We start from the raw sequence: 24842 nt of genomic DNA, 5'->3' as shown, positions 1-24842 counted from the left end.
TACACTGGATCACCTCCGAAGACTTGTAGAAGGGCGGAACATAGAGGGAATGTATGCAGAAGATGTACATTCCTAGAGCCCCCCAACTATTGCACCCTAGGCACCTGCCTCTTTTGCCTACCCATAGTTTTGGCCCTGAGTTCTTGAACAAGCATAGTATCCAAGGCTATTGTGATACTAATATCTACAGTTAGTATTAATGTGTGTATATAGTTTATGTATGTGATAGTATAGATTGGTAAGTATAGGTTGTGTGTGCTGGGGTTACTTGGAAGGGTTGAACTTGATGGACTCTGGTCTTTTTTCAACCCTATGTAACTATGTAACCTACCGTAGATTTCCTATTATGTTCCTACTCTTACGCCAAAACTATCCGAAGCCATGGGCTGGCATCACTAAGGGAGTGAACAGTTAAACAAGCCTGTTACCAGAAAATTCCATAGCATCAAAGCATATGCAACTGCATTAGACAAGAGGAACAGGGGTTATAAACTATAGCGACAAAACGGATGGACTTAATATAGAAAAATAATAGTATTTATGGTAGCATTGCCTACTGTAGCCAAGATCAGTCTGCAAAACAATTTTGTATAAGCTCACAACCTGGGAACAGTCAGGGAATATATCTGGGATAGGACAGGAACTATGGCATGCCCCCTGTGAAAATCCTGCCATTGCCTTAGGCAGAGACGCTCCTGCTATGGGGTAAGGTGAGACCCTTGCCTCAGGCAGCAGGGAGGGGGCAGTTACTAGAGGCGGCAAAAAGTCACCTGTAGTAACTTTTAAAGATGAATTTCCATTTTTTTTAAATGAAAATTTGGCGCTGCCAGTGCAGAGAGTGCAATAGCGCCCCCTGACCTGCTCCGGCGCTAAAGTTCTAAAAGCAAGCTGGAGACAGGGGCAGCATGAACCCCACAATCAGGACTGGCCTCGGGACCCCTTAACCCTTCACTGTATAACTGAAAGCAGCCCAATTTTACTTGCAGTTGTATGCACTCCATGTTATTAAAGGGTTACCAATTCACAGTTGTTTAGGGTAAAATGTAGTTGTCATAATCATAACAACATATAAAGAAGGTCTGAAGGTTCTTGGCAAGAGCTTTTAATCACATTTGGCAAGCATTTGTAAGTGAGTTTGAGGTAAGTGATAAATGAGGTGCAAGAGAGCCCCACATTACAGTTTTGGAAGGCAGCTATCTAACCAAGCAAATGTTTGTTGCTCAGTGTACCCAGAGCAATCAGACTTGTACGTGTGTGAAAATAACTGTAATAGTTGTGTGTATTTCATGTGCTTCCAAGGTGGCATTCCACTTAGATAAAGGTATATTTTGCCAATAGCATGTCTCAGACAGAAACACTGCCATTTTATGTATAAGTGATCACAGATAAACTAAGGGCACACAGGCATGCTGGGTAATATGAGCCTCTGGATAGAACTGTCTCTTTTACTGCCCCAGTTCTTCCTGTTACTTTTCCCGCTTTTTTCCTGTCAGGTGATCAGTGAGTGGCACACAAAGCATCACAACATGGTGGCTCAAGGTAAAAAATGTAGAAGAGAAATGTTTACACATCATATATATATGCTTATTCTATGAAAAGTCATTTATTTGGATAATAATTGTCTGTTAGTTAAGTTGTCATTTAGAATGCACAGATCTCCTGTAACAAAATAACAGTATCTTGGTTTAACCTGGACAAAATATCACCTCAGAAGTCCCTTTATACCTATACCTTCCCCCCACTGCTACTATAGGCACCATCTCTCCCTACTATACCTGCTATCCCACAGCCCCAGTCCCTTCCCAGAGGCTATTATCCCCCCACTGCTACTATAGGCACCATCTCTCCCTACTATACCTGCTATCCCACAGCCACAGTCCCTTCCCAGAGGCTATTATCCCCCCACTGCTACTATAGGCACCATCTCTCCCTACTATACCTGCTATCCCACAGCGACAGTCCCTTCCCAGAGGCTATTATCCCACTGCTACTATAGGCACCATCTCTCCCTACTATACCTGCTATCCCACAGCCCCAGTCCCTTCCCAGAGGCTATTATCCCCCCACTGCTACTATAGGCACCATCTCTCCCTACTATACCTGCTATCCCACAGCCCCAGTCCCTTCCCAGAGGCTATTATCCCCCCACTGCTACTATAGGCACCATCTCTCCCTACTATACCTGCTATCCCACAGCCACAGTCCCTTCCCAGACTATTATCCCCCCACTGCTACTATAGGCACCATCTCTCCCTACTATACCTGCTATCCCACAGCCCCAGTCCCTTCCCAGAGGCTATTATCCCCCCACTGCTACTATAGACACCATCTCTCCCTACTATACCTGCTATCCCACAGCCACAGTCCCTTCCCAGAGGCTATTATCCCCCCACTGCTACTATAGGCACCATCTCTCCCTACTATACCTGCTATCCCACAGCCACAGTCCTTCCCAGAGGCTATTATCCCCCCACTGCTACTATAGGCACCATCTCTCCCTACTATACCTGCTATCCCACAGCCACAGTCCCTTCCCAGAGGCTATTATCCCACTGCTACTATAGGCACAATCTTTCCCTACTATACCTGCTATCCCACAGCCCCAGTCCCTTCCCAGAGGCTATTATCCCCCCACTGCTACTATAGGCACCATCTCTCCCTACTATACCTGCTATCCCACAGCCCCAGTCCCTTCCCAGAGGCTATTATCCCCCCACTGCTACTATAGGCACCATCTCTCCCTACTATACCTGCTATCCCACAGCCACAGTCCCTTCCCAGAGGCTATTATCCCCCCACTGCTACTATAGGCACCATCTCTCCCTACTATACCTGCTATCCCACAGCCCCAGTCCCTTCCCAGAGGCTATTATCCCCCTACTGTTACTATAGGCACCATCTCTCCCTACTATACCTGCTATCCCACAGCCACAGTCCTTCCCAGAGGCTATTATCCCACTGCTACTATAGCCACCATCTCTCCCTACTATACCTGCTATCCCACAGCCACAGTCCCTTCCCAGAGGCTATTATCCCACTGCTACTATAGCCACCATCTCTCCCTACTATACCTGCTATCCCACAGCCCCAGTCCCTTCCCAGAGGCTATTATCCCCCCACTGCTACTATAGGCACCATCTCTCCCTACTATACCTGCTATCCCACAGCCCTAGTCCTTTCCCAGAGGCTATTATCCCCCCACTGCTACTATAGGCACCATCTCTCCCTACTATACCTGCTATCCCACAGCCCAGTCCCTTCCCAGAGGCTATTATCCCACTGCTACTATAGGCACCATCTCTCCCTACTATACCTGCTATCCCACAGCCACAGTCCCTTCCCAGAGGCTATTATCCCCCCACTGCTACTATAGGCACCATCTCTCCCTACTATACCTGCTATCCCACAGCCCCAGTCCCTTCCCAGAGGCTATTATCCCCCCACTGCTACTATAGGCACCATCTCTCCCTACTATACCTGTTATCCCACAGCCACAGTCCCTTCCCAGAGGCTATTATCCCACTGCTACTATAGGCACCATCTCTCCCTACTATACCTGCTATCCCACAGCCACAGTCCCTTCCCAGAGGCTATTATCCCCCCACTGCTACTATAGGCACCATCTCTCCCTACTATACCTGCTATCCCACAGCCACAGTCCCTTCCCAGAGGCTATTATCCCCCCACTGCTACTATAGGCACCATCTCTCCCTACTATACCTGCTATCCCACAGCCCCAGTCCCTTCCCAGAGGCTATTATCCCACTGCTACTATAGGCACCATCTCTCCCTACTATACCTGCTATCCCACAGCCCCAGTCCCTTCCCAGAGGCTATTATCCCCCCACTGCTACTATAGGCACCATCTCTCCCTACTATACCTGTTATCCCACAGCCACAGTCCCTTCCCAGAGGCTATTATCCCACTGCTACTATAGGCACCATCTCTCCCTACTATACCTGCTATCCCACAGCCACAGTCCCTTCCCAGAGGCTATTATCCCCCCACTGCTACTATAGGCACCATCTCTCCCTACTATACCTGCTATCCCACAGCCACAGTCCCTTCCCAGAGGCTATTATCCCCCACTGCTACTATAGGCACCATCTCTCCCTACTATACCTGCTATCCCACAGCCACAGTCCCTTCCCAGAGGTTATTATCCCCCCACTGCTACTATAGGCACCATCTCCCCCTACTATACCTGCTATCCCACAGCCACAGTCCCTTCCCAGAGGCTATTATCCCACTGCTACTATAGGCACCATCTCTCCCTACTATACCTGCTATCCCACAGCCACAGTCCCTTCCCAGAGGCTATTATCCCCCCACTGCTACTATAGGCACCATCCATCCCTACTATACCTGCTATCCCACAGCCACAGTCCCTTCCCAGAGGCTATTATCCCCCCACTGCTACTATAGGCACCATCTCTCCCTACTATACCTGCTATCCCACAGCCACAGTCCCTTCCCAGAGGCTATTATCCCACTGCTACTATAGGCACCATCTCTCCCTACTATACCTGCTATCCCACAGCCACAGTCCCTTCCCAGAGGCTATTATCCCCCCACTGCTACTATAGGCACCATCTCTCCCTACTATACCTGCTATCCCACAGCCACAGTCCCTTCCCAGAGGCTATTGTCCCCACTGCTATTATAGGCACTATTCCATATTTTTTTTTTGCTGATCCACATCCACAGTGCTGCACTGCTATAATACAATAGGGAAATTAAAGCCTAAAAGTGGAGCACAATGTATTTAATAATAATGTAATTACTCTATTCTTCTTACTGACGCCAGGTTTACTTTAATCCAGTTTAATAAATTGAAAGAAAGAACTATAATTAAGATGAATATTGTTAATAAATGCTGCTTGCTGACATTTCACCCAAGAATCCTAAAATGATCATATTTGTTTTATCACTTTTACCCGCAGTCTGCTCTTCACTGCCTTGTTTGTAAATGTAAGTAAATTAATTGAATATACTTTTTCTTTCCTTCTGATTTTGATCCTTTTACCTGCTGGTCATTAAGGGGGAAAACATAGAATTTACACTGTCACTCCACAGGCAAGCAGATTTCATGTTTTTGGCAGCAAAGGGTTAAACTTTACAGTAACTCACAGCATCCTATCAGTGATTAGCTTTGATGTGTTCAGTGCAGATATGAAAAAAAAATGCCTATGTTTAACTGGCTGTTAGGTCATCACTTTAGGGCAAGGTCACATAGGGTGTTCCTAACATTTTTAAAAACGCAGATTTGAGCATAAATATGCACCAGATGAAGCCCTACGGAAAATAATGGAATATGCACTATAGCGATTCCAACAAGGTCCCACTGGCCCAGACCCAATCTCCATGGTGCTCCCCCGCTAGGGACCAGGGTGAGGGCCCATTGGGGGGGTGTGGGAGCCCTGGGGCAGGAGCCCCGAAAGGCTCTGCACCCCCCAGCAGGCCCAGATTTGTGGAGAGGCCGCATAGGCCTGGGCCTAGGGCGGCACAAATTTAGGGGGGCGGTATGCTGCCCCACCGCACCAAAATTTTGAAATGTAGCTCCCATCCGGAGCAATGGGGTCCTCTCCCAATTGCTCTGTATGCGACTGTAAACTTTGTGCTGTTTGTGCATACATGCGCATGCGGCTCGGGGCGTTCGGATATGAAGTCCGGTGCTGCCCCCCAGTCTGACCCTGGTTTAGGCCGCCCCCATTCTCCGCCCCCCCCCGCAAGGATTGCATGAATACCAGGGGTTGAGAAGCACTTAAGTTTTCTGCGTGTCCCGTACCCAGTGCTCCGTATGTGAGCAAATTTTACATGTGGCTTGGCGGCATGCTGCCCCTAAATTTATGCCACCCTAGGCCTGGGCCTTTGTGGCCTCCTCACAAATTTGGGCCTGTTTGAATCCATGTTCTTAAAAATGCAACATAAAAATGCCTTGTGTGACCTTGCCCTTAGAGTTCTCTGAATGAGGGAATAATAATAATGAGAAATGCAGGACTTATAACTGTACTTGGCTTGTAAACCTCAGCTCCCAGGGTCCCAAATAAAACACAAAGCTATTCAGTCTTTGGCTTCTTGCCAAGCACTTTGCAACAAGTCCCCAAGTGACCTTCTGCAGCCAAGTTAGTGACCTTGATAAGGCCCCCTCTTCCCTCCTCCCACCCCAGGGGTCTCCCAGGCAGCGCTTTGCATTCAGCCTGACTGCTCCCAGAAGTAAGTGGCTGCTGCTAAGTGGCTGCTGGGAAGTGTAGCCAAGGGCTGTGTGTGTGCCAGGCTTGTAAGTCCTGCTGCACATAGTGTGGGGCCCCTGAGAGCTGCCGGGTCATGAATCATTCATAGCGGCTGTGTGTGTGGCTGTGTGTGCGGCTGCAGCACTGCTGTGCGGGAGTGCGACTCCTGGGTGAGGTGAGGATGCGGCAGACGCGCTCTCCTTGCTGCAGGAGATACAGGAGCGGGCAGGGATCTCAGGGATGCGCCAAGGGGCCCCGCCATCTGCTGCCACAGGAGGACGAGGTAGGAAAGTGAGCCCGAATCCCCAGCACAGGCAGCCAGGGCTGGAGGGCGCACAGGGTGCCGCAGGTGAGGCTGCTGGGTGCCAGGGGTGGCAGGGACAGGGAAGGGACACGATGGGGACCTGCTGGCTAACAACAATGGAGCGAAAATATCAGTGCAGCAGCTCCTCCAACTTCTATAGTGCCACCTGGAGTGGCACCCACAAGCCAGGAGCATACAAACTTTTACTTTAGCTAATTGTATGATTATGTAACCAACATGTTATATATGGAGATAAAGTAACATCGTGTCTGAACTGTCCCATATCAACCCTGTGTAGCCTGCAGGTGTCAGGGGAGGCTGGTGGAAGTGGCCTATTGAATGCAGCAGATGGTTTGTGGGTGGGTACAAAGGTGATTTTACTCTGCAGCAGCAGCAGCCACTGCCATTATTTGCTTTCATTAGCGCCATACAGCAATTAACAAAACATGGGTAATTTATTCCTTGTATTGCCACTTTGGAGTTTGGTGAATATGCCCAATGTTGTTTTTCCACTGTTTCCTCTTTAAAAAGTCATGGAATCCCAATCTCATTAAATGGGTAATCTTTATTCTAGATGTGATTAACCCCCTGTTCCAGCAGACATCCGCATTGTATTGTCCCCGAGCACCTGTGCTGCCCATTTAATTGCCTCCCCCTGTATCCAGCTTTGTGTGTGTCTGTCCTTGCCCTGCGCATGGATCACACGGCTCGTATGCCAGGGGGACTATGGGGGATTCAGTAGAGAGAGTCAGTAAATGAGTGAGGCATGTAACTGAGATTCTTGCTCTGTGCAAGTGGATTGTAACCCGCTGCTCCTCGGAAATGAAAGCATCAGAATGAATGGCTCATTTGTGTTTTGTGCCTTTGTTTAACCTCTTTATTGCCAATGCCCTGGGATCTCTTGTTACTAGATTACCATGTAAATGCAGAGTCCTATGATAATTATGTTTTATTACTGCTGCTGCTATGGAGGTTCGCAAATAGGGGCAAGCAGTAGGGGAAGCAATTGCCCACACCTGGAATTTTGCTCTCAAACAGGACCAGTTTTGGGCCCCACTCAGTAGCTTGAGTACTGGACAACGCTCTTACCTCTTTTTTGTCCCTGATGGACAACGTTGCCCACTTGCTAGCATTTTCTTACAAGATAAAAACATTTTTTAAAATATTTTTTAAAATATAATGATGATGAAAAAATGTAAAGATGGCTGTGCGTTCCACTGTGGAACACATGGCCAGCTTGAATAATTATGCAGGATTTTCGTCTATGCAGGATTTTCGTCTATGCAGGAGGCAAATGATAAGCAGCATAGGAGCAATAAGAAAGAAGGAAATTTTGTGGCATTGTGTCAGGTAATGATTATAATGTAACTATTTTCTGCTGTGATCTTACTGGCTTGTCTGGGGTTAAGGTGTTTATTATTTATTTTTTGCAGTTATCTTATTGACATGTTTGAATGTAGTTAATGTGCTCATAATCCATTTCTGCAGTGATCTTACCGTCATGTCTGGGATTAATATGCTTATTATCCAATCTGCTGGATCTTACTGGTACGTCTGGGGTGATATATTCATATTTAATTTCTTCATTGATCTTACTAGCATCTATGGGGTTACTATGCTCATCTCAATTTCTACAATTTTGTTGGCATATCCTGGCTATTGTCGCCAAAGTCCATATTCTGCAGTGATCTTACTGGCATGTCTGGGGATAATTAATTCTTTTTTTGCAGTGATCGTAATGGCATGTATGGATAATTATGGCTAAAGGGTGTGGCAAATGCATTTTTTTGGGGGTCCTGAGCTCTGATTTCACCTTAGGCTCCGTATTTTGTTAAGACAGCTCTGCTTATTCATGTACATAGTGGGGGGTGGCAAAAACGGTGATGGGTGGTGGCACTTGCAGTGACACCCATGTGTTTGGTGGGCCCCTGAGGTTTCTGTGTGAGAGTCTATGTGCCACTGTGTTAGAATATGGCTGGGTTCAGTATGGGAGACAGACTTAATAAGCTTGTGTGTGTGTATGTGAGAGAGACTCCAGCTTGGATAGCCACATAATTGGCTGTTTGCGTCTGGTCAACTTTTTTTGTAATAGATTTTTTTTACCTATTATCGTCTTATGCATAGTGCAGCATATTTCATGATTTATATTCTACATAAACAGCCCCCCTATTTACACAATTTTATTGCTAGAAATTTAACGGGCTTTGCCAATAAATTGATTTCCTACAAACCACCTAGTTATAAAACTTACAGGACAGGAAAATTTACTGGGAACGCTGACAGCTGCTACATAATATATTTAGTTGCAAATATATTATTCTATCTGCATGGCAGGATGGCAACTTCACTCCTTTGAGAAAGAGGCAATTATCAAAGCCCACATCAAATTTTGCTTAAGGTGGCCGCACATTTGCTCATTTGTTGAGCTGATGAGGTCTCTGATTCGACTGAAAAATCAAACCTGTCTGACCAACACCTGCCCGTTTTTTGTCTAGATATCAGTCAGGTAGGGCCCGTGGGGGGTTCCCATACGTGGGCAGATAAGCTGCCAATTCGAACTAAAGAACTCGAATTGGCAGCTTAAATCTGCCTGTGTATGGCCACCTTTACTGGTGATTTATTTGGCTTCATGCTGGAGACTGCAGTATTTTCTGTGCAGCCATAAAGCACACATCATCACATAGATAAATTGATTGTTATTCATTCAGCATCCTACACAAGTTAGGGCTGTGAAACCACTTAAACCATACCTACAATTTATACAGTTGTGGGTAATTCAGCTTTTAACTGGATTCAGGTCCAACATTATAAAATGGACCTCCAGTCACCCAGAGAACCTGCCAACATGTAACAGAAAGCCAACATGTAAAGTAGCCTAGCTGTTTTAGTGCTGGTAAGGTCCAGTAAAAGAGCCCCGGGAAGGATATCATTCACTTCTAGCCCAAAGCTATATTGTGATGCTCTGATAGTTGTAGTTCAGTTTATACTGGGACCCTAAAAACAGAATCCCCTTTTCTCTGCCTCATCCCTGGTTCAGTATTATAATGCGGGAGGCAATAAAAGAAGAGAGGGAACCTGAATGTTGCTATTTGAGATGGCTGAGACAGCTGAGTAGCCAAGCACAAGCTCAAGGTGCTATACCTGCTGCATACCAACTTCCAGGCAGGAACTGTGGTGTATTTTGTGGCCAAAGTGGTTACTGCTGATCTAATCCTGTTTGTTTCTAAAAGGTGCAGCCCAGATGTGCTGTGTAATCCCCCCAAGGGGGCGTCTCAGGTGAAAGGTGTGACTTACTACTTTGCCAGTAACTCAGAGGATGATTATTATTATTATTAACATTTATTTATAAAGCACCAACATATTCCGCAGCACTGTACAATAAGTGGGTTTCATACATTGGACATACAGAGTAACATATAAAGCAATCAATAACCACAAGAGTGATGAGAAGAAACTTATTTCTCATACTCTTTGCATGTGTGTAGCCTGGACCAGTGAATGCTGAGAAGAGACCAGGGAAGTAGTATATACTGAGGATATAAACAGAACCAGAGAATAAGAATGCCATGGCCTGTAGCTCTCAGGTGGAATGCTAATAAGGAGTGGAAGTTAAATCTGAATCACATTGTATAGGTTAAACATAAAGGTAAGAAGCAGAAATACAATACAAGCACTTTACAAATGGTTCACATTAAAACAATTTTTATTTTCTTCTTCATTAGCACTAGTGATCCTCTCATGGGATCATGGAATGTTGTCCTTGTTCTGTTGATCCAATATTTTATTTATTCGATAACAATGAGCTCCCTGGGGCTTTGAGTGTTGTTGGACGACCTTCCATTTATCCACATGTTGTTGGACTTCATTAACAGTCAAAAACATTCACAAAATTACTCAAGATTAAAATTGAAGAATTGAAGAACTGCCATTCCGTGTGCCCTTCAGAAAACCCCAGCAGAATATGGGTTATACAGGACTTTGACTCCCACTCAAGGTCTTGCTGTAAGTTGGAGGAAGGATACGTGGTCTCAACTGTCATGATTTTTGTGGTGTGTTTTTTATTTCCAAATTACACTGTATACATAACAAATAATTCATTGTACCGCTTAAAATTGTATTCTTGAACCAACAAATGTATTTTTTTGTAGCTGTAATATTGGTGTGTAGGCGCCATCTCTGCGCATTGTGCCTGAGTCTGAGCTTTCAGAAGGAATATGGCCAGCCCCATGTCAGAAGGAATATGGCAAGGCCCATGTCAGAAGGAATATGGCAAGCCCCATGTCAGAAGGAATATGGCTAGCCCCATGTCAGAAGGAATATGGCTAGCCCCATGTCAGAAGGAATATGGCAAGGCCCATGTCAGAAGGAATATGGCAAGCCCCATGTCAGAAGGAATATGGCTAGCCCCATGTCAGAAGGAATATGGCAAGCCCCATGTCAGAAGGAATATGGCAAGCCCCATGTCAGAAGGAATATGGCAAGGCCCATGTCAGAAGGAATATGGCTAGCCCCATGTCAGAAGGAATATGGCAAGCCCCATGTCAGAAGGAATATGGCTAGCCCCATGTCAGAAGGAATATGGCAAGCCCCATGTCAGAAGGAATATGGCAAGGCCCATGTCAGAAGGAATATGGCAAGCCCCATGTCAGAAGGAATATGGCTAGCCCCATGTCAGAAGGAATATGGCTAGCCCCATGTCAGAAGGAATATGGCAAGGCCCATGTCAGAAGGAATATGGCAAGCCCCATGTCAGAAGGAATATGGCTAGCCCCATGTCAGAAGGAATATGGCAAGCCCCATGTCAGAAGGAATATGGCAAGCCCCATGTCAGAAGGAATATGGCAAGGCCCATGTCAGAAGGAATATGGCTAGCCCCATGTCAGAAGGAATATGGCAAGCCCCATGTCAGAAGGAATATGGCTAGCCCCATGTCAGAAGGAATATGGCAAGCCCCATGTCAGAAGGAATATGGCAAGGCCCATGTCAGAAGGAATATGGCTAGCCCCATGTCAGAAGGAATATGGCAAGGCCCATGTCAGAAGGAATATGGCTAGCCCCATGTCAGAAGGAATATGGCACGGCCCATGTCAAATTTAAGTTTTGAAAAAAACTTGACAGTATTCCTTTAAGCTTTTTGCATGTGTAAAGTTTAGAAGATTAAAAACTGAGGCAAAAAGATAATTCTTTTTAAAAATATTCTAAAGTTCTCAAGACAGAGGTTTCCTGTGCGGAGGTCCATCATTTGTAGCCCACATGTGCATGTAGTACTGCGCTTTTCATTTCTTTCTGTAAGGAGCAGGAAAGGGTGAACACGGACATGCTGAACTCTGACGTTCTCTGCCAGAGGGCAGTGGCAGCCAAAATGCCTGTTTGCAATAGCCTTTATTAAGTAAAGGGGCAGAACTCTGGCACAAGTCAGAGAGTGGGTTAACAGTGTAGCATCAAGTGACCTGTTTGGCTACTGGACTAGAATTCCAACAATGAATGAGGTTTAAAGGGACAGTAACACCAAAAAATGAAAGTGTATAAAAGTAATTACTATATAATGTAATGCTGCCCTGTACTGGTACAACTGGTGTGTTTTCCTTAGAAAGACTACTATAGTTTATATAAATAAGCTGCTGTGTAGCCATGGGGGCAGCCATTTACAGGCGAAAAGGCACAGGTTACTTAGCAGATAACAGATAAAACCCCATTATATTCTACAAAGCTTATCTGTTATCTGCTATGTAACCTGTGCCTTTTCTCCTTTTTCCCAGCTTCAATGGCTGCCCCCGTGTTGACATAGCAGCTCATTTATATAAACTATAGTAGCATTTCTGTTGCAAACTTACTAGTTTTACCAGCGCAGGGAAACTGTACATTATATTTTAATTACTTTAAAAGACTTTCATTTTTTGGTGTTACTGTTCCTTTAACCTGAAAAGCAATAAACTGGTAAAGGATTTAGTTAAAGTTAAACAGTTAAAGGATTTAGGGAGGGCATGGGGAATCACCCCCTTTACATTAAGAAAGACAACAGAATTTGAAAGAAACATATAAATGCTGGTAAATCACATTTTAATTGATTAAGTGTTTGGCCTTGAGTGCCATATGCTGTAAAAGTAGCACCATACACATCCTTTATAGCAGTGATCCCCAACCAGTGTTTCTTGAACATGTTGCTTCCCACCCCCTTTGATGTTGCTCCCAGTGGTCTCAAAGCAGTACTACCAAACAAAGCCTCCTGTAGTCTGCCAATCCACATAGGAGCTTCAAAATAACCAATTACAGCCTTTTTCGTCATGCTTGTGTTTCTCCCCAACTTTTTTTCATATTTAAATGTTGTTCATGGGTTAAAAAGGTTGGGGGCCCCTGCTTTATACAGACTAAAGACTCATGAAGCAAATATAATTATTATGAGTGCTGTTGATTAAGTATCGCAGCACATTGGGTAACGTTGGCATTTTTTAAAGGAGACATATAGAATAAACAAAAAAAAAACTAATTTGTAGGCAGTTATGAATAATATATGGTGCTGGTTTCAAAAATGGCCCCTTTATTAAAGCCCCCAATAGATCCTCTAAGGTCCCTGTTTGTGTTTCAAATGATGGAGGGTGTGTTCCCTAACAGTCCCTGCCAGAAGTATTGTAGGAGGGGAGAGCCAATGACAGCCCTGCAGTCACCCAAGAAAAGACAGTTCCCTATCAGGTCAGCCTAGCTGCTGATAGTGGGGTTTTTTAAAAGATTTTCAATAAATCAGCCCGAAACTCATTCCTTCTGTATTTAGATCAGTACAATTCATTGGCACAATATTGTTTTTCACACAATATGTCCCCTTTAAGGATAAAATACCATCCTCATAGCTACCTGCTCTTTTAGGGATGAGTCAAACAATTTGGAAGGTTCTGAAAACCACGTATACAGCGTTTTGGAGCTTCTAAATCATTTGTAAGAATGTGGAGCTCAGTTTATTTCTCTGAATTGCATTCAGACGTGTGGGTAAAAATTGACTATAATCTGGTGTAACATCACAGCAACCAGAGGAGAAACAGCTTTTAAAACCCCTTAAAACACCTGCTCTGCCAGTGAAACAGTGGTCCTTTTAATTTAAATTGGTGTTTCCATAAAAGATTTAAAATTTCAATTGTAACTTAATCCCTGAGGTTGCTAATAACTGGAAGGGGATGGGGGTAGGTCCTTCCATCTTCAAATAAACATTCTTTACTATCACTTGGAGTATTTGTTGCCAGGCGTGCTAACTTTCTAAGTAAAATGTTAGGCATAATGCTAATTAGACATGCAAGACACTCAAACCTGTCTCTTTAACAACTATAGTGCACCCCAGCTGTGCTGTTCCTTTGTGCCCTTTGTATGAAAACAAAAGGAGGACTCTGCTCTACTAAGTCCTTGATATAAAGTTCATCCATCCTTATTTTCCTTTCACTGCTTAGTAACCCTCATCTTATTCCCATGGGAAATATGATTTATACAGTATTTTAAAGGAGACAAATCCAATAAAAATTATGAATGTACCAGTGAATTATACTCCTCTAGATATAGAAGGATTGTGCTTAAAAAAGTTGTGTTTCTGACTGATTTATTGAGAAATTCCACCAAAACCCCACTAGCCCCGCCCATCTGTTCCACTTCCTGCTGGCTGAATTCTCTGGATGAGCTGGGGAGCCGGCGGCCATCCGTACCCTGCACTGTAGGATAGGAACCAATCAGCAGCTAGGCTGACCTGATAGGGAACTGAAGCCTGTCTGTGCTTGTGTGACTGCAGGGCTGTGATTGGCTATCCCCCTCCTACTGTGCTTCTGGCAGGGACCGTTAGGACACGCCTACTCTTCATTTCACACTGGACGGAGAAGTGATACGATCTATAGGGAGCTCCAATAAAGGGGCCATTTTTACAGAGAGGATTAATTTTTAGCACAAAGGGAAACCAGCACCGTATATTATTCATAATTGCCTACAAAATTAGCGTTTTTCCCATTTATCCAATATGTCTCCTTTAAAAGGAATATACCAAGGTCTCTCAAAAACCTTACAAAGAAATGAATTTGTAGTTGCTTAAAACCATTGCAGCCTTGTAACTATCCTGACACCTCTTACAATAATGGGAAAAAGTCTTTTGTACATCATTTGTACTAAATATATGCCAATATATGTTTGCTACTACCATCATATTTTCCAAAAACAAATAGCAGCTTCACCTGGTGGCCATTTTCCCCCTGACATATCATCAGTGACATGTACATCTGCAAACAGAGCATGTGTGCTGTAAAGTTCATGCAATTTAGTATGCAGGCTTACACAGGCAGAACTTAGTGTGATAAAAAAAAGTCCTGCTTGCACTGTAATGTTAAACTCAACTCAGGAGAGGAAGTTAGGAGAAGAGATAGGAGCAGACAGCTAGAGCAGAGTTTCTATAGGAACCAGAAACAAATAAATAAGATTGAAGAGACTGCCTCATACAGACAAAAGCAAACAAAAGGAATTCTGGGAATGAATTCCAAACTCTTAAAAAAAATCCCATTTACATGGGTTTATCCTATAGGATAAACCCATGTAAATGGGATTTTTTTTAAGAGTCTGGAATTCATTCCCAGAATTCCTTTTGTTTGCTATAGGAACCAGCAATGACATCTCTTCACTGGCTGCTTGATTGGAGCAGGTATTTAAAAATCTGAACTGAGAAGAACGGAGCATGCTCAGTAGCCAGCTGCCAGAGTGGCAGGTATTTAAAGATTTCAAAGAGGCTGTGCACTCATTAATTTTTTTTGTGGGGGTTTACATGTCCTTTAAACCTAATGGCCAAACTCAATATGAGGGCAATGCACCTGGAAGCTGCAAGGCAAATTATATTTTCTTAATTTTATTATGATCTGGCCCTTTAATATTTATTATAAGGAATAACTGGACTACTATTTAGGAAAAGTTGGACAGCTGTGGACTAATTTGTAGGTAGCTTTGAATAATATATGGTGCTGGTTTCAAAAATGGCCCCTTTATTAAAGTCCCCAATAGATCCTCTAAGGTCCCTGTTTGTGTTTCAAATGATGGAGGGTGTGTTCCCTAACAGTCCCTGCCAGAAGTATTGTAGGAGGGGGAGAGCCAATCACAGCCCTGCAGTCACCCAAGAAAAGACAGGGTTCAGTTCCCTATCAGGTCAGCCTAGCTGCTGATAGTGGGGTTTTTGAAAAGATTTTCAATAAATCAGCCCAAAACATGTTCCTTCTGTATTTAGATCAGTACAATTCATTGGCACAATATTGTTTTTCACACAATATGTCCCCTTTAAGGATAAAATACCATCCTCATAGCTACCTGCTCTTTTAGAGATGAGTCAAATAATTTGGGAAGTTCTGAAAACCACGTATACAGCGTTTTGGAGCTTCTAAATCATTTGTAAGAATGTGGAGCTCAGTTTATTTCTCTGATCTGCATTCAGACATGTGGGTAAAAATTGACTATAATCTGGTGTAACATCACAGCAACCAGAGGAGAAACAGCTCTTAAAACCCCCCCTCATTAATTTTTTTTGTGGGGGTTTACATGTCCTTTAAACCTAATGGCCAAACTCAATATGAGGGCAATGCACCTGGAAGCTGCAAGGCAAATGTGATTTTTATGGCCAGTAAATTGCTTGCAAGCTCCAATTATATTTTCTTAATTTTATTATGATCTTGCCCTTTAATACTTATTATAAGGAATAACTGGACTACTATTTAGGAAAAGTTGGACAGCTGTGGTCTACCACAGCCAATAGGAACCAACACAACACAGCAGGTATGTGAATTTGCTGGGCAGATTTTTATGGTATTTCTCTGTCTAGGCTACAAACATAGTAGTCGTATTCTGAGATCCCAGAGGCAAGAGCACTAAACACAAAAATTAACCCCCCTGCTCATTTAAAGTAAACTTCCGCCCCAGGGTCTAACTGCACTCTGTATCTTGTGCCATACAGTATAAAACCTGGAGTGAGGTGCAGAGTTCCCTAACTTGCTTGTCTGAAGGCCAGGAGGGTGGGGGAGCCTGTGCACTCAATTTTGGAGTGTAGAGTCAGCAGCAATGACATAGCATGGCATAAAGTGCAAAAAGCATGGCAGAGTGCACCCATTTATTGCACTTTGCATTCCACCCTTCTGATGAGATGCTGTTTTGGTTGTTCTTGCTGTGACTGACCACCATTCATCACAGTCACATAATTTTGATCATTTGGCCATGCTAGATCTGTTCTTGGGGGGTAGAAAATAAGGACAGCTGCCCTTGGCTTCCAACCTTATAGTTATGCGCCAATGATATTATGTATTTATGTAGTGATTTTTTTTCTGAACATAATTTATTTTGACCCAGCGCTGATCCTGGGGCTGCCGATCCTGTCTCTTGCTCTTGGCTTATAAGTTAAGCATCAGAATGGACCCAGAGGGGGGCCACATCGCTAGTGCATAAAGCACTATTGCACTCTCCACACTGACTAAACCAAATTCTTGTTTAATAATAAAAAGGGAAATTCAGCTCTTAAAGTTTTTGCTGCCTCACTTTGCCTTATGGTAGGAGCAGCCCTGCTTTTACTTATTTTTCTAGTGCTTTGTGATGTACACACAATGTACTTTAAATTAAAAAAAAAAGTATTTTTTTTCTCTATAGAAATGTATTTCTTGCTAATCACATGTATCTCATATATATACATAAAGAAATCAGATTCTGTAAAAATGTTTCTTTATATGTGTTTTAATTCAGCATTTTCCCTTTATCATAATTGCTATTTTGGCACATATATCTCCCTTTATATTTTTGTCACTGAAGAATTGCCTGAAGCTGCCATTAACAAAAAGTGGTTTAAAAAAAGTTGCAGACATTAACTAAGAAGAACATTTTTCATCTAACAGAGATGAGAAAGACAAATGAAGTACAGCATGGAATCTGGAGTTCTTGGGACCTGGGGATAACTGGATAAGGGGCCTTTCTGTAATGTGGAGCTCCATGCCTTAAGCATATTAAAAAACTTTTGAATGTTAACCCAGTAGATTTACCAATCCATTTAGCCATCAGCATGAATTTATGCTACTTTAGTTCATACGCTGTTGGCAAATTTGAAAGTGCCAAAAGTTGGCTAGCTTAGGTATTTCTCACCCAAAAACATAAGCCAAGAGGTGTTTTTACGGATTAAGAAATAGCTTTTCAGAGCAGAAATAAAGATTCATTCTAAGCTCCCTGCTTCTAGAGTTTCCTTCCTGCTGACCATTGACTTTAATTATACAGCCTGCTGCCTACTGACAGAATCCTAAGCTACTCATGCGTAAACACAGGAGTAACCTGCTTGTGGCTGAGAACCGTTGTAAGAATGAAGAACACTGCTTTATTGTTTCATTTGTTGGGGGCTCTTTATTATGTAGTCAGATAGGGGATTAAACAAAAAAAATCACCAATTCCTTAACCATTTGCTAAGGGTCTTAAAGTTTTAAGAGGTTTACAATAAAACCTTTAGTTCCGACCATGGAATAAAACTCAAATATGAGAGACACAGCTCCTCTTGGCTAAATGTTGTCAATAAGCAAAATTTATTTCATATACTGATGTTGTGTGTTGTTTGTTTTCTTGGAAGGTATTTTTAAACCACTGTTAACACGCTTGTCATTTGCCTTCTCTCATTCAGTGACCTATAAGATCCTGCCTGCTAATTCCCTTCCCACCTCCAAGTGAGCAGATTCTGGAGAACAGTCAGAGGGATGAGGACATCTGCTGCTACCTACAGATCTCTCTAAAGGCACCAGCTCCACTGCTTTCATCTCAGCCAAGCATTTTCTTCTTTCTAATGACCAGTCGATGCTTTAGAAATTGCTAATGGCTTTCACTCTATACTTGGTTTTTCTACTGTTCTGTGGATGTACTGTATCAGAAAGAACTCTGCCCTTGAACAGTGCCCCGGCACGGCTGGATTTTGGTTATGTGCCCACTGAAAGCTACGAGACGGATGCGTACCATGAACCTGGAGCTATTGGGATGTTATTTCAAATAGTGCAAGGATTCCTATACATTGTGCAGCCGCATGCCTTTCCCCAGGGTAAGTATGTTTCTCTTTCTTTACTGTTTATTAGCTCACCAAACTGGCCTGAAGGAATTATCCCATGCATACGGCTTTACAGGGCACTTTATTGCAGCTGTTAGAACTCTCTCATATCAAATCAGTAAGTGTGCTACTTGCTTTACATTAGTTTTCCAGTGAAAATAACTGAAAACATATATTAGAAGTTTTTATTTTATTTGTCAGACCTCCTGATCAGCTGTGTGTCTTCAGGTTGTTTTGTGTGTGTCACTTAAATAATTGTGTGCTTGTAATATTGGCAGAAGACTCCACAGGTGTCATATTTGCTATGTCTAACACAGCACTTCATAAAACACTCTAACATGATAACAGTTCTTGGAAGGATTTTGTCTTCAGTCAGTTAATCCTAATAAACATGAGATTTCCTCCCATGCCGGACGTGCTATACACATATTTTCTGAGATGGAATTTACATAGATGCTCATACTGAAGGGACCAGTGAGAAATGGAATGGATCTTTGCAATATAAATCATTCTTTTTGGATGAAAAAAGAATATATATATATATACACACATTAATAATCTAGCTGTAACCTCTAATAAATCAAAAACTGTGTTATATTTATATAAATTATTTGATATGCTATTTTGTTGGACTCCAGAAATAGAGCACGGTGTTGTGTAGATTGCTGAGAATAAAGCCACCCAAAAGCAATGGAATAGACCATTGTTTTGTGAGTATGAAAAGCTGGTAAGTCTATGTTAGAAGAGGGTGTAAGGGAGGCCAATAAGAACTGCAGCCCAAATTGCTTAACATTGTAAAGAAACAATAAAACTCAAAGGAAACATTAAACTTTAGACTTTAAAGGGGTTTTTCACTTTTAAAATAACTTTTAGTATGTTGTAAAGAGTGCTATTCTGAGACTGTTTGCAACTGGTCTTCATTTTTTATTATTGTGGTTTTCGAATTGTGTAGTGTTATGTTCGGCAGCGCTCCAGTTTGAAATTTTTGCTAGGGTACAAATTACCCTAGTGACCAGGCAGTGGTTTAAATGAGAAACTGGAGTATGAATTGGATAGAAAGTAATAAAAAAATAACAAAAAAATTGTTTTTAGATCGCCGGGGTCAGTGACAGAAGAGGCAAATCATTTAAAAACTATAAAAAAATTACGGCCAATTGAAAAGTTGCTAAGAATTGGCCATTCTATAACATACTATTAAAGGTGAACCGCCACCTTTAGGTCTCTGCAATAAGACTGTACACAAATACAAGATGGAATTGACTGCTGTGTCATTTGTGAGAAAATTCCACTTAGTGTTCATTCATACCATTGTCGAATGGCCCCTGAGGATTTTAGAAAAGATCCGGGGTTGGTGAGAAGTTTTTTTTCCACCCCATCCCCCATAGTGATTTCAACAAGTGAATTTTGCACACACTACTGCTACACGAGGCTTTGCATACTCTATTTATTTCATACTCATTAAGCAGGAGGGTTGGAGGGTAGCCTTTCATAGAAATATGAGTGTCTTGGGAAGAAGATCAGGCTGGCGGAATTCATTTGGCAGATAATTAAAAGACAGTTTGTTTTAGGGCCCTTTGATGGTTCAGTTAAAAACTAGGGCAATGGCAATGAAATGTGTTTATAAAGCCCAGAAGAGGTTCAAGAGGTAATTTGGCTGTTTGATTTGTGTAACTCATAGAACACCGGTTGAATCTGTGTTTTCTACAAATATTGTGTTTGTCAGTGGCAATAATGTATGCGGGTCTATGCAAATGATAATACAGTTAATTGGTGATTACAATTCCAGGAAATGAATTTACATATCCCAGTGCTGGGATGTACAGTATATGTTCCACAGCAGTTAAGGAACTAAAACTCCCATCAGCCTCTGCTAGCCAGCTTGGTAGGCATCAGTTTGATGTCCTTGCTGTCTGGGAAGAACCTGCTTCACAAAGCTTAAAATAGAGAGGCCACAATTAAAAAGAAAACATAATTCCAAGAAACTTTCCAATATGAATTTGTTATAAATTTGAAGTGCTTTAAAAGTTATTTGTGAATGTAATTGCTATTAAAAGCAGCATTTGCTGAACTCTTGGTTGTTTCTTTTAAAATAAAGTTGCAAAGGTCGGTCTCCTCCAGCAAGTCAGGTCTGTCAGGCAGCTGCCTTGTGTTACATTGTTTCTAGAGTCAGAGCCAACAGGGCAGAGAATAGAAAAGGACAGGCAAACACTGCTTTTAATAGCAAATATATATATACAAATAACTCAAAAACCATTACAAACTTGTAATGAATGTATATTGCAAAGTGGCTTAGCGTTTTGTTTTCTTTTATTAGGCAAAAAATGACATTATGGGTTGACTTGTCCTTTAAACTTATCCTTTACCGTGAAAGAACATTTTAGATAAAACTCCATGGTGGTCCTGAACATCTATCATCTGACCACCTTTCATCATTTGGATACCTCTACCTTTGGCACAAGCTTGACATTCTTGTTCATACCCACCTGGTAGATAGTGCTAGTCAGTAAGGTGCTAAGTTACACTATTACAGTTCTCTATAGCAACCAATCAGCACTTAGTTTAAGGTGGCCACACACCATCGGTCGCACGAAAGATCGTACAATCGGCCACTAACCGTTCAGGGCTGAAACGGCAGATAAGGAGGTAGAAACAATAGGATTTCTACCTCCTTCTGCCGATTCAGCCCTGACGGCAGATTTTGATCAGGTGCCTTCTATGGCGCCCGATCAAAATCTTTTAACCTGGCCGATCGGCGAGTCGACCGATATCAGCAGCTTCCTGCGATATCAGTCGACTCGCCGACTTGCCATACACAACGGGGTTTTGTACGATATTATCGGTGAGTGTATGGCCAGCTTTAGACTTAGTTTAGTTCTTAATAGTAATGATCGTATTGGTTATAGGCATCTGCCTGTAGCAGGGGGGTTGGTTCTCTGGTTAAACCCCATGGTTCTGTAATCTACTGTCTTTCAGATGAGTTCAACTACAACTCTCAGAAAGATGGTTTTAGGTGGTACTGGCAGCTGTAATTGAGCAACTTCTGAACTGCAAGAAGTTTATCTAAAAATTCTGGAGGAGGATGGTTTGATTCTCTCCATATCTATAGAGTGTTAAGGCAACTATGGTTGCTACCTGGCTAATTGTAGGTCTGCCAGTAAATATATTCCCTATGTTTATCCACAGGGTAACATCAATGTATCCAAATGGTTTTTTTCTTTGCTTGTAACTGTTGTATTGGTGGATCACATGGAGATTTGAGTCATGCGATTTAATTAGGTAATCCTTTAATCTTTTCTTCTGCCATATGCCAGTCTCTTTACATTTTAGAGTGATGAAAATTCTAAATGTTTTGCTAAAGATGTTAATTTGGTTATAAACTGTCTATCATTTTACATCTCTCTTTGTTGTTGTAAAGGCAAGAAGAAAGTGTTTTTGTCCTTTTTAAATTGCTCATCCAGGCTTCACGCATTCTCTGTTTAACATAGATTAGATAACAGCCACTTTTATTAGCTGGGTACTCAGGTTTATTAAATAACTCCAGTCACCACTCACTATTCTTATATTGCAACAAGTACAAAAGAGACACCAAACAGTAAGGCAAGCAATGTAAAGAATTTGTTAGCTCCGCTGGGATTTATTTATATCCTTACTGAATGCCATTAGCAACACTTGTAGGTTTATATTATTACCTCAGTAAGGGTAACCTAGCCTTTCTATGGCTAGACTATAACCCTTATTACCAGGCTAAACTCCAATAGCATTAGAAGTGCCTGTTTGTAACTCTTTCATTTGAAAAGCAAGCAACAATTATAATGAACGAAAATGTCTGCGCTGCATTGATTGGAGACTATTTGTATTGAAATTAAATACAATAACTGCAACCACAACCCTTCTGGTTGGATTTTCTTGATATTTGGCTACATTTTCATGATCAGACGATGTTGCATTGTGTGGAGACAAAATCTCGATATAGTTTTTCTTATGTTTTTCTGATTTCTTGCCTGTGAATTATGGTGACTTCCATTGTGAGTTGACTCCTGAAGCAAGATTCCATATAGATGTAGCGGAAACCTGATTATGAGTCATGACATCTGAAATACTAGGACAAATAGGGGGCCCTCTTCCAGATTCTTCAAAAACCTGGTTGAGTTTTAACCCTGAAATTTCCAACCAAATGGGGAGAACTTTGCTCCATTAAATTTTAGCATTGCATTACGAATTCTGGAATTAGGTTCAGACAATCAGTACTAAGTTCAGTATTGAACAGGAAATCGACACTAAATTACAAGTGGTAGCTAGAATAGTGAACTCAAAGTAGGCTTCACTTGTCCTCACAATTACAGACCAAATGTGATATTAAAAATAAAGGAAAAGCTTAAACTTTGTAAACTAAAACCCAACCACACAATGACGCTTTAATGTGAGAAGATATTCTTTACTATTGTAGGCGTTTCAGTTGGTTCAAGTTCAAGCTTTGAAGCAGACAACTGGTCATATGTTTACTTTTCACGGTACCTTGGTGAGAAGGAGGAGATAGATCATAGACAGTAAAAGCCAGGATGCAATAACAGGGCCACTAAAAGTCCCAGAAGTTAGGACAAAAGAAACAAGACAAACAGTGGTCAGGAAACTTTGCAGGGTAAAAGAGTGGCCAAGAAAGCAGTTAGGCAGTCATAAGTCTGAGTTAGCAGTCAGATTAACCACAGAAACAGAGACCAAGTTAAACATTACCTATGAGGCAAGAAATCAAATTTTTGTACTGTGGTGTCATTATACAATGAAAGAAATCACATTCACATTGACATTTGTAACCAAGTTTTATATGTTTTCCATTACAAATTTGTGTTTAGAATTATTTCCTGTTGTATTACAAGTGAATTGACCAAGTTTTGAACTTTGCATTGTACTGCCCTGTAGACCTATGATTCAACTTGCCTGAAATTGTCTGTCTCTTGCCTTAACAGTCTGCAAGACTACACCTTCATTACACTGTATCTTGGTTATAGAAAGTACCCTTCCTCTTGGCCCCCTCTAATTACTCCAAAGTTCTCAAATCATTTTTAATTTATGCCCATAGTTGAAAGTATTTCATCCTGAACTGCTACTCAGTAGACATACACCTGTATTTTCTTTGTGTTAGTAATGTTTAAAATACAATAAATTGTGCTTGATCAGAAATTGGCAGCTAATGACCTGTAAAATGGTGTTCCAAGAACTCTGACCTCCAATCGCAATCGGTCAGCATTACAGTGTGTTTATCCGTTAGTCTCTTGACCTAGGGACATGTTGGCCTTCTGATCTGAGAGAATTTACATCATTCTAATTATATATGGCATCACTCACTCTGTTTATGTATCTCTAAACCACACTGTCCCTGCTTGTACAGTATCTGATAACCTTTTCAGACTACTATCTGCTATACCAGCATCAGTGCATTCACACCAGTGTGGCTCTGGGGGGAAAGCAGTGTCACCATAACAACAGCATCAGCACTCACTTATCAAACTGATGGAGTAAGAGAACAATCCAATTATACCAATTATTATATACTCAGTAAATAATAATGGATATGTTTCTTGTGCTGATCTATCTATACCTATGTAAGCCAGTAGTGTGCCCTGATAAATATATATGTGAGGCTGGTTGATCACCAGAGCAGGGAGTGTGACTGTCCTAATTCTGATATTCTGAGTGCATTCTGAGTTCTGCCAACCTCACTTTTTAGGCAGGCAACTAGGTCTATCTTTTAGGCATTTGCATCCTTGTGATGATAATTTGAACAGACAGCAGAGATTCATAATTCACAAAGCTGAGATTCATTCACATTTCTGGTCCATTGACCACTTTTTTTTAAATGTGCAGGCAGGCTCTTTCACTTTTGCATGAGGTATCCTGGCTGCTTTCCAAAATGTGATTGAATCCCAGGAGTTCCATAGGCAGAGGGGCCCCTGTTAATACAGAGAGGCTGGTGCTCCCATCTTATGGGGGTGGGGGTTGGTGGGGCCATACATAAATGAGCAGTTTGCAGTCCTCCTGCTGTCATAGAACTTTAGCTCCTAGCATTCTGCTGATAACCTCTCCAGGATCTGCCTACAAAAGAAAACCTATCTTATCAGGATGTAACTAAGTAAACACAGGCATTACTAGAATTGTCTAGATCAGTGCTGTCCAACTTCTGTGGTACTGTGGGATGGAATTTATCTAGCCTACATGGTGGAGGGCTGGTAATGGATGCCAGTTTTGACT

At 42.2% G+C, this 24842-nt stretch overlaps 1 protein-coding gene across 20 annotated transcripts in view; it reads left to right on the top strand.

Moving 5' to 3' along the window:
• Window positions 1-6206: 6206 nt before the first annotated feature.
• The window catches only part of prom1 (prominin 1), an 82068-nt gene continuing 63432 nt past the window's right edge, over window positions 6207-24842 (top strand). For 11 of the 20 annotated variants that reach the window (XR_004222445.1, XR_004222424.1, XR_004222720.1 and 8 more), the window contains exons 1-2: window positions 6207-6517; window positions 18183-18590. Coding sequence is in view for 8 of the 20 variants with exons in the window: in XM_031903416.1 (XP_031759276.1) it covers window positions 18371-18590 (220 nt within the window). In the remaining 12 variants the exon portion in view is untranslated. 20 annotated transcript variants of the gene reach the window in all.

This window comes from Xenopus tropicalis, chromosome 1, assembly GCF_000004195.4.
Source record: "Xenopus tropicalis strain Nigerian chromosome 1, UCB_Xtro_10.0, whole genome shotgun sequence".
In the NCBI taxonomy this organism is placed as follows: domain Eukaryota; kingdom Metazoa; phylum Chordata; class Amphibia; order Anura; family Pipidae; genus Xenopus; species Xenopus tropicalis.
Note: the sequence above shows the minus strand (reverse complement) of the source record. Positions and strands in the feature narration are given on the sequence as shown.